General features: G+C 37.6%; 1 protein-coding gene across 1 annotated transcript; it reads right to left on the reverse strand.

Moving 5' to 3' along the window:
- Positions 1-180: 180 nt before the first annotated feature.
- Positions 181-15,736, reverse strand: LOC117489666 (immunoglobulin-like and fibronectin type III domain-containing protein 1). Its single transcript, XM_034139132.1, has 23 exons — positions 15,694-15,736; positions 10,743-10,892; positions 10,522-10,661; positions 10,164-10,263; positions 10,018-10,044; positions 9,676-9,721; positions 9,389-9,584; positions 8,959-9,072; positions 8,693-8,855; positions 8,296-8,568; positions 7,909-8,145; positions 5,736-5,860; positions 5,415-5,556; positions 5,022-5,315; positions 4,625-4,924; positions 4,257-4,433; positions 4,007-4,135; positions 3,520-3,828; positions 2,357-2,442; positions 2,079-2,271; positions 1,481-1,777; positions 727-1,046; positions 181-216 (listed from the first exon to the last, which is right to left on the reverse strand). The coding sequence occupies exons 1-23, from the start codon at positions 15,734-15,736 to the stop codon at positions 181-183; spliced, it is 3,897 nt and encodes a 1,298-aa protein (XP_033995023.1).
- Between the last annotated feature and the right edge of the window lie 1,280 nt (positions 15,737-17,016).

The raw sequence follows: 17,016 nt of genomic DNA on the forward strand, positions 1-17,016 counted from the left end.
CAAAGCACAACGTGTGACATTTTTCCAAAAGACACATTTCATGTTTTCTAGAGCTTTTTTTTTTTATATTTGTGTTTCACAAAGGTGGGAGATAGAGTAACTTAAAATGTATACAATCTGTAGTTACATTTAGTTTAATTTAATTTAATTGATTTAAAACATGTTAAGACTTCTGTTCGTCTAGCTTCTGTCCAGCAGCTGAAGTTCTTCTTCACTCTGTAAAGAAAAACATTGGTGGTATAACTTTGTTTTATTATCGTACTGTACTCTCAAATCTATCATCAGTCTCTATGAAAAACGGTTACATTCTCAAACTTTAATTAAAGGTAGGGTAGGTAAGTTTGAGAAACCGGCTTGAGATACACTTTTTGTTATATTCCATGGAATGCTCTTAACATCCCGATAGCAATGAATATCTTAAGTGCTTTGACAAAAAATCCATAAAGAAATGTCATCTGTGGAAGCCGTAGTACTGTAAAAAGCACGACCAATCATTTTAGCCGGCCCGGCTAAAATAACTGGATGGCCTACCTGCCTGTCAGCCTTCCATCTGTGCACAAACTTATCTCGTGCCCTCATTGGTCATGTGCGCGTTCGTGTGTGTTGGAGGAGGGGCTCTATAAGGAAGTGGCAGATTTTCTCCGGTTGTGTATTTTCAAATTCTAGCGATCTCAAGCCGGTTTCTCAAACGTACCTACCCTACCTTTAAGTGTAAATACCTCTGACATTCAGCATCATTGAGCACTCGGCTGTCCCCAGTTTGTTCTCAATGACCACTTTGTATTCCCCGTTGTCTTTGGGCCCCACCCGTAGTATGAGCAGGGAGCAGACGCCACAAACATTTGTGATGTGGTAGTTGGTGTTTGTGTTCAGGCTCATATCGTTGCGGTACCATGTCACACGTGGAGCTGGATCCCCCTTAACGGCACAGCTCATGTAGCACTCATAACCCTGTGGAGTTGTACGCCTCTTTAGTGGAACGATGAACGATGGAGGGGACTGGAAGTCCAAAGGTTTTCTCTCTGGCATGTCTACTTTGAACTTTCCTGAAACACAAGAAATGTATCAAGTTGACACTTTTAGATTATTATAATCCTATATCTTGAGAAGATATAGTCTCTTTTAAAGATTTCTCCCTTAACCATCATATTGAACATTTCTTCTAATGTTTACATTATAACTTTGCTGTAATCTATATCCCCTATGTGTCTATGCTTTTTAATCGTCCTGCTATTGTTTCTCTTTATCTGCATCAAGTAGAAGTGACTAGAAGTAGAAATAAACAGTATCGGCCTGTGTTGCTTCGATTTTGAGCATCTTTTTTTCCGCTATTTTCGTAGTCCTCTAAACCTATTACAAAATGCGCTGGATTTTGCAGGAACCTATATCTTACACAAGAATACGAACCAAAATTCAGCATTGTGTACAGGATAGTTACAATGAATTGCAATGTTTTTGTGATTGAATCAGAGGCACACACCTTTTTCCTTTATGGTTCCAAACACAGGGGATTCAGAAGGTGGTGAAGGACCAATGTCATTTTTAGCAAACACCCTGAAGTGATACTCCCGTCCAGACAAAATATTGACTACTGTGCATTTATTGTTGAAGAGGTTATCTGCGACTGTCCTCCAACTGCGTTTGAAGGAGTCCTTCTTAGCTACCATGTAGTGTAGTCTGTCATCTCTCTTCTCATCTGGAGAGGGAGTCCAGGACAGGGTCACTGTTCCTGGGATGTTCTGATCCAGCTCCACAGGACCTGGGGGCTTGGGATCATCTAAAACCAAATTTAGAGGCACAAAAATACAGAGGTCCAAGTTACAAAAGTGTATATTTCTATTTACAAGCAGTACATACAAACAATCTGCATCCAGTTCAGTTTCTCATTGCTGTTAGTCTGTTTGCATTTTACACTTGGATTAGATTATTCCAACTGGGGTTTATTGGGTCAACTGTATATTGTGTTAAACGTTTGAACATAGAAGGAAGCCATGAAAAAGCATGCATTCAGTGTCTGTATTGTTACTGTTTTTGTATTATCCTGAACAGTAGTTTGTGGAGCGCGCACATAAGTTTACCTGTAACTCTGATTTCAATATTGAAGCTTGCTTGGCCGACAATGTTTTTGACAGTTATGGTGTAGATGCCACTGTCGGGCCGATCAGATGTGGGGATCCACAGCTGAGATCCTTTATCAGAGTTGGTAATAGTTACATGTTTGGGCACTGGTATACCATCTTTTTGCCAAGTAATTTCTGGCAGGGGACATGCCTGTAAACATAAAGAAAGATATTACATTTGTTGATTTGTTGATTCTACAGTCATCCCATTGGGAGGAAAACTTCCAGCACAATACCTCAAAGTTGATGTTCAGACGGACTGTGTTTCCAGACCTTACCACCACAAAGGTCTTCATGTTGCGGTCGTTAAACTTTGGCTTTACTGTGAGGTTGAAATAAAGATATTTAGTTTAGATTATTTTTGTTAAACAATTCAACAAACTAGTCTTTTTTTTTCTTTAAATAATTTTTTCATTCTGTCTAAAGACAAAAAAGACTGTCTTTTATACTGGATATATTTTAAGAAAACACAGCTTTGTTTAAAATATAATATTTCTGAACCTTAAGGCATGGATATGAATTTCTTAAGGACATTGTACAGATTTGGGATTAAAGCATATTTAAAAGTTGAGCATTGTCTGTATCAAGCTAGGTCCCTTTCAAATCTTTTGTTTACTGTAATCCATTGTATGCATGCTTCAGTTAAAGGTGGGGTAGGTCATTTTGGAGAAACCAGCTCGAGTGCGCTAGAATTTGAAAATACACAACCGGTAAAAATCTGCCACTTCCTTCAGACTTCCTTACAGAGCCCCTCCTCCAACACACACAAATGCACACATGACCAATGAGGGCACGAGATAAGTTTGTGCACAGATGGAAGGCTGATAGGCAGGTACTGTAGGCCATCCAGTTATTTTAGCCGGGCCGGCTAAAATGATTGGTCGTGCTTTTTACAGCGCTACGGCTTCCACAGATGACATTTTTTTACGTATTTATTGTCAAAGCATTTAAGATATTCATTGCTATCGGGATGTTAAGAGCATTCCACGGAATATACAGTAACAAAAAGTGTTTCTGAAATAAATTACATACCCCACCTTTAAGTATCCATTATGTGCATGAAATGCCTTTGGTATTAAACAACAGGTCGCTTTGCCTGTAATACAGTGTTTTGATGTAGCATCATGCCTTAAAATTACCACTGTTGTTGGTACAAAGATTCAATTGAATTAAGGTATTTTGATCATGCTGGTCTCACCAAAATTGTGTTGAAACTGTCTTGTCGCAACAATTATACCCTTGAACTCTGGGTTTCAAAGAACTGTCAATAAAATACATTACTCGTCTTTTGCATTCCTGCAGTAATAAAGCAGTGGCAATGTCACTTTTGATATAGCCTTCTGTATTCCAAAATAATATAGAGAACGATAGAAACTGTTGACAATTCACATTTTCTTACCAGGAGGAGGCATGGCAATGATGTAATTGTCAAAGCCCTGAGGTTCTCCATCACCTCCATAATTGGTGGCAATAACTCTCAGCCAGTATGTGGCCATTGCCTTCAGGCCAAGCACAGTGTAGGAAGTTATAGTATTTGGGGTAGCATTACACCGAGTCCATTCAAGGTTTTCAATTGGTCTGATCTCCACATAGTAGCCTTCGGCCTCATCCTCTACTCCTTTTATTTCTTTGGGTTTTATCCAAGCCAGAGAAAATGTGGTGTAATTGGAGGATGTTAACTTCAGGTCTGTCACTTTGCCTGGGGGATCTGCAATTACAGTAATGAGACGTTATTGGCTGAGCATTACAATGCTTTTATAATAACTTAAAAGGCGACATAGAGCATAATGTTGAGCAGCATGTCAGTTCACCATTAAGCATGACTGGCATAATTTTCAGTGGAGAGAACTGTGGTAGGAAACAAGAGTTCAGTGTTACTGGCTTACTCTTTGGATCTCTTGCAATTACTGTGTCAGATGGAAGACTTGGATCTCCAGCACCAGATAGGTTGATAGCAGACACCCTAAATACATATGCCGCCCCTTCAAATACATCTTTCACTGCATATTTTGTATCTGTGGAAAAAGGAAGAAATCGTTATCATGTCGATAGGGAATGTTCATTTACTTTTGGCGAATCATATCAGGCATTACATTTACACTGGATTCTTCCTGCAGCTAGCCATACGTTGTATACCTGGAATCGGCACTCCTTGGTTTACAAGGCTCCAGTAATTGGTGCCTTTCTTGTTTTTTTCCAAATGGTATCCCACTATTTTGGTTCCTCCAGTGTCACATGGAGGACACCATGTCAGATTGATGCAGTCTTTAAAGGCACTGACTACTTTAGGTGCTGCTGGGGATCCAGGATAACCTGTGAGGGGAACATGACATTTTGGTCATCCTTTTTCTGTAATGGTGTTTTATTGATTAATGGTCCTCCAAAATACAAAAAATAAATCACATTTTTTTTCTTGTTTCACTTTTTACCTGCTTCCCGAGAAGTTGGGAGTTTTTCATTAGACAGCAGCAGCCATTACAAAGCCTAAATGATGTTTGACTTACGTAACACACCAGCTGGTATGTCCTCAGTCTGCAGGTATTCACTGATGCCTTCTGCGTTCTTGGCTCTGATCCTGTAACAGTATCTCCTTCCGGGTGTCACATCTGAATCTCTGTAACTTGGGTTGCTTCCAGGAATCTCACCGAGATTTGTCCATTTATTGCGCCCTACTTGTTGCCGCTCTAAAATATAGTTTGTGACCGGGCATCCACCATCGTCTTTTGGCGGTTTCCATTTGAACTCAACAGATGTAACAGCGCTTTCCATAATGTCCACAGGTCCTTGTGGTGGTGTGGGTTTGTCTGTTGATAAAAATAAAATAAATCATACTAACCTTTATCTCCTTACCTACAGTACAATGTGGAACACATGGCATTATGTCTCTTATTGGCAACTTACCCAGCACAATAAGTTTGGATATTGCCTCAATTATACCGTATTCATTTTTGATTTTGATTTTGACCTCTCCACAGTCTTTCCTTTGACACTTAAGAAGGCGTAGTTTGCTCTCAGTATCTGATGTTTCAATTTTCACATTGAGAGCGGGCAACAGCTCGTCACCATCCTTGTACCACTGTATGGTCATTGGCGCCCCACCTGAGAATGGCAGTTTCCATTCTGCATTTTCGCCTGCCCTTATAATGACTGGCTCTGAGAATTTTCCTAGTGCATCGGCATCGATTTTCGGTGGATCTTCAATGTTAGAGAGAAAAGTCTTGTCAAAACCGCAAACCTTTTTAAACCATTGGGTAATTTATAAATTGATACCATGCTAATCATTTTCATGCTGACCTTGAATATTGAGTGTTGCCTCAGATTTACGGCCTTCAGCTTCAAAGCGGTACACAGCTCCATCATCTTTTTTACAGCAATCAATTATCAACCTATGACAGGCTCCATCTTTGATAATTGTTACCCCATCCTCCTCGGTTAGCTTGTCACATAACAAGATTTCATATTTATCAGACCACATTTGGACTAATAAGGGTATGCCATGCACTATAACACTTGTGTGTATGATGGATCTATACGGTTATGCAAGCTAGGAAATGGTCGATATGTATGGCAAATAGCAGTGGTCCATGTAGATCTCTAAAATCGAAGTTGACTTACCAGCTTCCCATTTTTATACCAACGTCCCACAGCGGTCTCACTGCTTAGTTTGCAAGAAAGCTCTGCCCGGTCACCAACATTAGCAACCATATCTGACAGCCCACTGACAAACTGAACGCCAGTATCTGCAACAGTAAAAACAAAAGACATTTAGAACATGATCTTAATGACTGTGTGCATTGTATTCATCCATATGTAATTATATGCGTTGTATTCGTCCATATGTAACTGTATGCATTGTATTCCTCCATATGTAACCTCTTGGGCATGGAAAGCAAAGACCAGGGGCCTCATTTATAAAGGGATATACGCTCAAAAAATGGCGTACGCCAGTTTCTACGCAATGTTTGCGATTTATAAAATACTAGAAAAAAATACGAGAAAATGTGCGGTCCTCCACGCAAACTCTAACCCATGCGTACGCACTAAGCACACAAACGGGAGAGACGAGAAACTGCGACACCGTTGGCAGAAGGAAGAATGGAGAGAAATATGTGGAAATAATACCATAAATAAAATGTTACCTCTCATTTATCAAATATGAAGAATTCATTTTCAAACATTGATTAAAGCCAATCTTTAAATGATTAAAGAAACGCCTGTTTGAGACTCCTCAGTGCACACACAAACATAACTTGGAGAAATAAATAAATACGGATATGCTATTTAAAACCACCTCGAATATGTTGTGTTAATGTTATGAAATGTTTTCTCATAAATGATGCGGTAAGCAGGAGGACAGAATTACGTCTAAACTGACGCCGTTTTGCATTTCTATAGGTTGTAGATACGAGCATGGTTTTATATACTATCACGTTTAATCGTGTTTTATGCCGTTTGCCAAGACTTGATAAGTCGCTCGTAAAACACAGGAGGTATGGAAACTAAGAACACCATATGTGGTAAATTGTACAGCTAATATAACACAACACATAAGTTGTATTTCCTTTAACTGGTGGATTATGGATATATAGTTGCTGATCGACAGCTGGAACACAAACCACCAAATACAACAAAATAATTCAGATCCAGTCGTCATGACTCCACTCCGGAGGGATTCCCCGATCATTTCTTAGAGTTTCTCATCAAGGGGGTGTCTCCTGTCCCCGGTACAAACACACTGCCTGAGGAAGGTTATGTGTATTTTTTTTGTCATTAACTTTTTTCGGACCCCTTATTTATTTATTTTGGTGACGATCCGACCTCCATGCTGCTACTCTGGTTCAAACTGCATCCACCAAACAATATGATTTATCTCTACCTCCCCACAATAACCAAAATCTGACACGGTGTGAGATGTCTTTTTTAGCTGTTCTATCGTAATTTCCTGCGATCTTCTTCATGCAGTCAGTCAAAATGAATGAATGAATGGGCGTTTCTTTGACTATGTATAGGCAAATATGGGCGTTTCGAGTCGATTGTGATTTATAAAGGGAAACAGGCGTAGGGAGTGCCGTACGCACTTCCCTCGCCGGTACGCAATGTTTTGTGAATCGGAAAATGGCGGAAAATGTATGTACCTATTTTTGTGCTTTGTACTACGTAAGCAACCTTCCTACGTCAATCCTACGCAAGGCGTTATAAATGAGGCCCCAGAACATGCTGGTTTTATTTTTTACAGAATGTCTCTCTCTAGTGGTCAACATGCAGCAATACAGAAGATCTTTCATGAGGCAGATCATAACCGAGGGTCCATTACATATATCATTTATTTGAGTTATTAGTTTGTCTGATGACCCTTACAAATTGTATTTGTCATAAAATGTCTAGCTATAGTGAGTTATATAATATTGGAATACCAAAAGCTATTTACTCCTAAAGTACTTTTATTATAATTCATAATTTCAACTCCACATCCTTGACTACTGATTTCTGACAAATTTCTAACCCTGAAGTCAATTTTATTAAAGATTCTGAATTCTGACATTAAACACTCCATATTGAACATTTTGAAGATGTTTAATTTAATGTATAGGTCTTAATGATAAACATCACATTTGTCATTACACCTTTTTCCTGTTCTTTCTTCCCTGGAGTAGAACGCTTCCTGCTGTGCAGTCACTATATTACTATTGTTAGTCAAACTTTCAGTGCTCTACCTAGGATTAATTCTGAGACCCTTGATAAATACGGACTCCAAATAGCCTTGACAATTAATATATAAGGATTTTACCTTTAACAGTGTCAGGAACCAAAGGGCCGCTTCGTACTCGCTTCTTGTTCTTATCATCTGCATCATCCCCTTTATTTCCGTCATCTCCACCTGTCTGAAGGTCCTTATCATTGCCATCTCCAGTGCCATCTGCCTCCAACTGTTCCGTGTGTTTTGGTAGCTGATCCAATGCCAGTTTAGTCAGGCCTTCTTCATTCCCAGTTCGGGTGCCCTTTTGGCCTTTACCATTTGGATCAACTGAATTTCAGAAAACACATTGTATGGAGAAATAATCATGAACTTTTCTTACATTTTTAAAACGAGAGCTTCAGAAAGTGCTCTTCCAGGTATCAAACTATCAAGACTAGAAATTGTATATATTATTGTGTTTATCAAATGATTTCCCACCTTCTACTGTGAGAGAGGCACTGCTAGAAGCTATTCCAGCAATGGCATAATATGCTCCAGTATCTGCCAATTTACAGTCTTTAACTTTCAATGTGTGGATTAGCTTGTCCTCTGAGACAGTGATCTCATATTTGTCCCCATGTTCAAGTGTCAAGTCCTTATTTGACCAGGTAATCCTGTTGAGGGGTGTTGACAAGACGCACTGAAAGACGGCTTCTTCACTTTCAAACGTCTTCACATCCTTGATCTTGGCTATGAAACCCACAGGAGGCACTAAGAGAGGAGACAAAGTGTGGATTAACTGGCCGTATTCTCATTTCTGAATGTTCCTTCAATTGTTTTGCAAACTCCTAGTACAATCATGCTTTTGAGTACAGTTGCCGTAATAAGACCCCACCTTTAAAGTCAGTTGCTAAGACATTTGCATCTTCAACATCAAGCTGGTAAAATCCAGCATCTTCTGGTTGAGGATTTTTGATGCTGAAAACATAATTTGTCCCAGTTTGCTTAAGGCTATGCTTTGAATTGTCATCATCACCATATGGAAGCAGTGTCCCATCCTGTAAGCAGAAAACAGGTTCAATTTCTCTTTTTGTATTGCTTCTTTTTGTTTTTGGCAATAATTGTATTCAAATGGTTGATCTTCAAATACTGATAACTCACCTTGTATAAGTTAATTGAACTGTTGGGATCCTGAAGTTTCATGTCGAGGCTAAATTCAGCTGTCCCATTGGGTTTTACTTCTATTTGTTTCACATTGTCCAGTTGCTCTACAACCTACAAAAATGAAAATGTTCTGTATTTTTATGTTTGAAAAGGATGCTCTGACTTTCCCTGCAGAATAAATGACGTTTTAAATTGAAGCGACCTTGAACGGAACATGGATGTTTACTTTATAAGATGCACTAGGACGTATTTGCCTCAGGCATATTAATACATTCAGAACATGGAAAAAATTACATTTTTCATGAGCCTAACACCCACCTAAAATGTTTAATTTAGTATTGAAACTTGTTTAAAACCCCACAAACTTAAAAAAAGACATAATCCAGAATTCATTTACATCTTTTATAACCTGCCTACAGCTCAGTACCTTAGCCTGCTCATCTGCCCGTTCCTTTTTCAGCTGGTTGAGTCTCTTCAGCAACCAGCGAAAGTCAAACACACCAAAGTCTGCACAGATCTTTTCATAGTCCTTCTTTGGTGCAGAGATAAGCAGTTCAAGGAGCTTTGGATCAATCTCTCCATCTTTTTTTGGTGGGAGTTGTTTTTTTCTGGTGACAACAACACTGAAAAGAGAAGAAGAGAGGGAAATATATTTGGAGTTCTGCAGCAGGAGATATTTGAAAAGCAATAACAAATCATTGAACTTGAACTTACGTTTTCTTAAGCATCTTTCTGAAATCTAATGGTGCATCTCCATTTGCTGAAAGAGAATTAAAAATGAGACACAGGTTTTCGTGATGGCAAATAATTCAACATATATAATTCTCATAATATTTATTCAAACAATGAACTGTCCTTTATGAATCTATTTAAACCCTAGAACAAACTGTTTTTCTTACTTTGCACTTTTTTAAATTAAGGCATAGGTGTTAGTATATTAGCATGTCCACCAACATTTGTATTGAAGCGAGAATTCAGTAAATGATACAATTATGTAATCTCTGTAATTCAAAAGATATGAATGCCTAATCACGCATACAAAGCATAGTTTCATACCCGCTGGAGCTTTCTTCTTAACGCCAACTGAAATGAAAACATGAAAACAAAAACAAGAAATCATAGGTAAATATTAGCTTCACAAAATATTACCATCATTTAATTGATTTACATTGAACATGTCATGGTAATAATCCGTCTTTTACCTTCAATAACATTGAGATTTGCAGTGCAGACAGCCTGTCCATACTCATTGCTGGCGAGGCATTTGTACGCGCCAGCTTGATCCGGTTTGATATTGATGATCTGATAAAGCAATATCATCATAGTTGGATTACATATTTAATGCTGAATATTTGGTAATGTCTCACATTGTGACGAATAATAAGCTTTTGTAATTGAGTACTTCGAAGTTCTCTGAGAACAAATCAAAGTTAGTAAACTTGAGTGAGCAATTACATTAAATTACAATTTTTTTATAAAATCACTAAGTTTGGAATAACAGGAAAGGGGTTTTGTGTTTTACTAGACGTGTAGTGATTCATGTAAATGCTGTTTTCTCACCTCCAGAATGTGCTCTTGAGATCTTTGATCATATCTGGTCGTGTACTTTTCTGGCTCATTGAGCTCGCCGTTATTCCGCGCCCATGTTACAGTGGGTGCCGGCTCACCACTAACAATGGCTTTGAACAATCCTTTTTTGCCTGAAAAATCCAAACAACAGTGATAGCTTTGTAGAGATGGTGTTTGATGAAGATACAATGTTGTGGTTGTTTGTTATTTACCCTCTTGAGCAGTCACAGCCATTGGCTTGCGGGTAAAATCAGGTGTGGTCTTTCCTGCAGGTAATATCTCCAGATACTGAGTGATCATCACCCCGGGAACTCTGGACCTTTTCTTTATAGCCACTGTTAGGATCAGAAAATTAGGTAAAACTCATGTGTGAGGTTTTTGAAGCAAACATAGGCAACAGAAAAAGTAAAGCAAATGTTTTTAAATGCTTGGAAAATCACGTCATGACTTGAGACCTTTATTCAGAGTCTATCGTTCTAACATGTAACTGAATATGGTTAGAAATGTGTGTTAAGCATTATGACTCTTTCCTAATTTATATTGTGTTAAAACCAGTTATATTATCTGTACAGTCACACACAGTCATGGTCACATCAGAAGACATTATTTGTGCTTTTACTTATTGCTGCAGTTAATCTACAATTTCACTAGGGGTCAGTATTTCCTTTCACTTGGTCAACTATTTCAGCTGCATCATGACAAGGTCTGAAATGTCTACTTTGATAATTAAGAATTTTCATTAATTAAGCAACAGTTGTATGGATAAAGCGGTATGGATGGAGCATTTAAGGTGATGTATTTGATGATATAACAACAGTCTGTGATGACAGATTACATTAGGTTGTTTACATGATGTCTGGGTATCCTTTTGAAAGTTCTGGTTAGTGTGTGGAGTGAGGAGTTAGTTTAGCGTTGTGTGACAGATAGCAGTATCAGTATACAAATATTATTATAAAACAATACGACAACACATTGATAATATATAGCCAAATTATCATTGTCACAATTATGTAAGCTAATAATATAATAATCATCATGACGTAAATTACCACCATGGACTAACGTGTATACTATTAAAAAAAAGTATTTGAAGTGCACTGTCACCCTTGGAAACCATTAAAGTTCCTCCTGTGTCAGTGGAGACAGTATTAAAGAGATGGGTGACACATTTTGTAAGCCTTATTCCTTTTTAATATTCAACCATAGGATGACTCGGCACAGACAAGTGAGTTCATCAAACAGCTTTTAAAATCAGAAACTCTGACCTGCCATCTGTTACTGCTTTTCCTTAAGCAGCATCACAACTAGCAATGACTCAGAGCTTCTTCGTTCACTATGAGGCCTTAGAGCATGACTTTACTGCTGCATAACACAGAAAGGGCAAACAGCTAATTACTGTGTGCAGAATCTAATGTTTCCCACAGCTGTTGTTAACTGTAAATTCTTGAGCCATATGGCACTATTGTAGTCTAAGGATTTATACTATTTTTAGAATTATCTCTTATATACTTCATACCACATACCATAGCAACACGTTCAGATATAGTTATATATATATATATAAGAAATGACAATCTGGTTTTCAAAAGGAGTCAGTGGCCAGTGAGCCATTTTTAGAGAAAAGTTATTTAGACAAATACCAGCATTGACACAACTTATGATTATAAAATGACTCTTCAAGCTATATATTCACTTTAGAATTCATATGTTAATATTCTGCTAGGAAAACTGCTGTAGTTGCACCAATTCACATGGAAACATATGTAAGAGGCAAGTGAAAATGTTATGGAAAGACAAAATGAAAAACAAATTGAATTCAATAAAAAATCACAACTTTTCAGTTCCCAAACAAACATATGAAATAAATTATTTTGACAATATGGGAATGCAACAACAAAGTGTATTTCAAAGAGAAACCATATCCTGCTCTCTCTTGAATAAATAATTTGCATGAACACACAGAAAGCCAAGGATTGACTTATTATTGTAATACTTCCAAGTGAGTTATGTTTAGGTTACCCATCCTTCATCACGTTTAAACAGCAGCCCTTCTCCAAATAGAGGGCATACATTGCATATTCATCATACTCTATGCGTCATCTCCCAGGGGATTGGTTTACACTCTTACAGTATATCATCTGAATGCAGGCAGGATTCCTGCTCCTCTGGCATTGATTCACACATAATCCAAGTCTGGTAGGGAAGCAGTCAGGCGTAGCATACCAATCACTGCTGAGGAAATGTTAGATTTGGGCACCAGCAGTTCTCAGGACACCTTCAGTACAAATGTGTCAGCATTCTAGAGCTGATGTACCTTTCATAAAGCACATTCAGCCAGCAACACTAGGCCTCTACAACACGTGTGAATGCTTTCAGACAGTCTGGGATCGTTTTTCTTGGAGGTAAAAAGGAAATTGGTAAACTTGTTTTCCTTCATTCCATTATAGAGTTATTTTCTTATTCAGAAGTACTATGTCTGATGTCAAATGAAGTTCAAATGCATGTTTATTACTTTTCCTCTCTTTTGGTTAGGTTTATGCCAATGTGTGTAAAGTATAGGCCATTTAAACAAAATGGTAGTCTATAACAACCACTCCATATTTCCTTGGACAATAAACAAAACACTCAACACATTTTGCGAACTTACCCTGGGCATTTGGGCCCTGGTTAGTTTTCAAACTCATTGCAGCGACGTCTGATGTTTCTCAACTCACAGATTTGATCACTTTGTAGTGGAAACACACCAGCCTGGAACACACCAGAATCACAATTGTATACCAGTTTTTTCATTGTTTACAGTTTTTACAAAGTTGACATTTAATCGTAATAGAGAACGGTTGTTCCATGTTGATCTGATCCAGTGGAAGTCTGAAATACACTCTGTTCTCTGATGAAGACAAATCATTATTTACATTTGAGTTTTATTCCAAATGTCAATAAACTTGAATCATAGTTACATTTTGATAGATCTTAACATAACCTTAGCAATTTTCTTAAATGTTGTTTTCCTTAAGAGACAACTTTGGTGAAATTGGTAAAGAAAAGTCTTTCTTAGTCTACAAGGATGTCTCTTCTTTTAAAATTCTTATTACTTTAAACTTTTGTAAACAAAGTTTAAGTAAGATTGGAAGCTGATAATGATAATGAGTTAAGACAAAAATATTCACATTTTATAAAATGGAATTATATGCATTTTAGCTTAGAAAATTACTTGGATAATGAATCCATTATGATAACATTTGTCTAATTGATAATTCAACTATTGTTTCAGCTCAAATTTAGTAATATCAAACTCATGTAAGATGTGCTCCCCACACAGTCACAAGTATACTCCCATGTCCCATACAGTCCCATGACTCAACTTTAGTGCTGGGGTCACAAGAACCTGGCGGACCCAAACATGGGGGCATGGACCAGTAAAGGTTGAGACACCATGCCTTTGAGGTTCTCCTCGTGTGTCATCTATGTTACCATATGACATCAGCCTGTCAAAGTGGGGATGCCTGACTCCAACGTGATTCGTGCAGACACTCTGAGACATGCTGGGACACAGTAAATCGGGAATGTGAAATCCCACCTAGTGGCTGACTCTGCCCAACTGCATATGGAGACTCGTGGCTGTGCCAACAATTTAACTGCTCAGGATCCAAACTTAGACACGAGCAGAACGTCTTCGAAATCAAACTGCTAAGCCAACGCACGTATCTGTAAATCTCTTTTATGCCACCAATTAAACATTATGATTTGCCCAGTCGGGTGTCTGGTTGTTTACTACCAGCAAAGGAGTGAAAATGTAACCTCAAACTTCTTGTCCTGAATGTTTATGTTGTTGTTATTTGTGTTGGTAGATGAAAAGCACTAATTGTGAACTGTGAAATTTAAAAACAAAACCTCCGCATATAGTTAATAAGAGATACAGTATATTTTTTAACAAGGCTTTAGAAAGATTCTAGAGATTACTTAGACCTACTTTGACTGTCGCTAACGAGACCGTTATGTCAAGTATCAGTTGATAGCAATGATCAAACAACTCTTTATGGTCATTTAAATCTAAAAGTTAAATGATCTTTTATTTATCATAGTGCTGAATGGAATTTTATTTGGCTGTACATCAAAAATAATGACCATAAGGTTATTTCATTGCCCTTTAATTTGAAGGACCACCAGAGGAACATTAAAATTGTGAAAAAGGATACGTGACCTTGAACATCTATAAGCCAGAGTAAAAATAATCAAGGTTTTAATGTGTAACACATCCTGTAGTGAAAACTGATCATAGTCTCCTGCTCAATCCCTTGTTAGTCATGGGGAGCTAGTTTAAAGGTCACATTCATGGGTGAAATATGTCACAACAGATCCTAAACATCAGTATAACAGGATGTTTTCAAGAGGTCCATACATTATTTTACTGCTTTTACAGGGCATACAAATTCTGCCATTTCCACTGCAATCATTCTTAAATGACACAAAGTAAGTACAATTTTAGGGTTTACTTTACATCACAGTTCCTGCTACTGAGCCTGTAGCACTACATACAGTATAGTATATTTAGCTGATTCTGGTTGTTGTGGCCCAGGTAAGAAGTGAGGCTGTGCTATCATACAATCCACTTACAATTTGTAAGAGTAAAATAAAAAAGAATTATGCAGGTCTTTAAATATAATCAAAAACTCTATAAAAAGCCGATAAACCCAATCTAATGGTGTACATAATTGATGGTATTCATAAACCCACTTTAATAACTTATTATTCTATTTGTCTTGAAGTAACCTAGTGTAATAAATAAGAAATGTTTAGAACTAAAAAATGTATTTGATATGGTCTACTCTGTACTGTTCGTCATATTGACCTCTCTCAACAAGTGATGCATTTCTGTTGTCCCATATTGTACCTCTGGTAGACTAAAGCTGTCCTGTATGAGGGTTTCAATCACACCATGTGACCTTTTGGTCAGTAGATCATTTTAATGAAATACAGTATGTTGATAGTAATTTAAAAAATCAATCGGACTGACTTTCAGTTCTTTGTTTCTATCTTCAACTATCCTTTTCCAAGCCTGTACAATATTTTAAAGGTGACACCCCAATTTGATCGGTGATAAAAGTTTGAAGTGCAGTGCTAAAAACCCATATTACAGCAGTATAAGGTAGAGGTTCCTCTTACCCATCTCTATGAAAGCGATCACTTTGTAGTTCTGGAAACACATTATTTTAGGGTTTGCTTTTAAAGATATCAATCCTGTACCTGTGGCACTACACAAGTTATTGTAAAGAAGATTAATTTAATGGTAATTATTCACACAGAAGGGAGTTAAAAAAATAAATCGTACTCACTTTCAGTTCTTCGTTGTCTATCTTCCTCTATCCTTCTTCCGATAGAACAGTTCTCACTGTCCAATATTTTAAAGGTGACACCCCTTTTTGTTCGGTGATAAAAGTTTGGGGCGCATAAAAACCCATACATGGGTGAAATGCAGTTGCGAAAAACCCATATTACAGCAGTACTAAAGGGTGGAGTTTCCTCTTACCCATCCCTATAAAAGCGATCACTTTCAGTTGGCACTGGAAATACATTATGACTGTTCATTCAATCTGGTATTATTGGACATATCCAGTCAACAGTTTTCCGCCAATACTGTTGACAATATAAAAACAACAGGTGCATTATATACCAATATCGAGATTTAAATTCCGTCAAATTTAAACAAAGATGAATTTTAGATGGATGTAACTGAACCTATTTGTTGATAGTTGAAGCATATGATTTATTGATGCACAATAGCGTTGCAAGGGTCAAAGCATCTTCCTTTGGATGCCCTACAAGGTCTCTAGTAATTGGATCACTTTACTATTGACTTTATTGGCCAATAAACTTTAACATGAGACATTTTACTTGGTAAAATAATCTATGGTTGATATGAATGAATTGGCTTTCCAATTAGATTCCAAAGGTATCAACGGAAATCCTCACAGCATGCCTGTGGTTCGGTGAGTCACACTGGACCTGTGGTAGCATTATAAAAAGATGTTGCTCATAGTGTGCACCGTGCACCATGCACTGAGCAGGTTTTTGTGTTCACATTGTCAGAGGTTAAACAAGCGTGACTTATGCAGAGAGTTTGAATAGTCACCCAACCTCATAAAAGAGACTTAACTGCAAGAAAAGCCTGAAGGGACGAGTGGAGAATAAACACAGATATCACCTCTGACCTGGCAGAGGAAAGAGGTGAGTACAAGTACATTCAAAACCTGCTAAATATTTCAGGAAAAACAAATTGGAATTATTTAAAACGTTTGCTCTTAGGGGTAAGTATAATTCCTTGAAAAATAAAACAGGCATCATGGCTATATGTGTTGGATCAAAATGTCAGCCAAGATCCAGCAGCAATGTTTTTTAAAAATCACATTCATTTCTGTTGGCCTTGTCAGAATGGCCTCGTATAATATAGTATGTATTGTGAATGTATCTGTTCGGTTTTTATTTTGA

Source organism: Trematomus bernacchii, unplaced genomic scaffold (assembly GCF_902827165.1).
Source record: "Trematomus bernacchii unplaced genomic scaffold, fTreBer1.1, whole genome shotgun sequence".
Classification (NCBI taxonomy): domain Eukaryota; kingdom Metazoa; phylum Chordata; class Actinopteri; order Perciformes; family Nototheniidae; genus Trematomus; species Trematomus bernacchii.

What these genes read in the sequence shown, in the direction of transcription:
- LOC117489666 (XM_034139132.1), bottom strand. Translation starts at nt 15,736, where the DNA reads ATGTGTTTCCAGAACTACAAAGTGATCGCTTTCATAGAGATGG. An exon ending in GGCAACACTCAATATTCAAG is followed by an intron (nt 5,316 to 5,414) that starts GTCAGCATGAAA and finishes CTAACATTGAAG; the next exon opens with ATCCACCGAAAATCGATGCC. An exon ending in CATACCAGCTGGTGTGTTAC is followed by an intron (nt 4,434 to 4,624) that starts GTAAGTCAAACA and finishes TTCCCCTCACAG; the next exon opens with GTTATCCTGGATCCCCAGCA.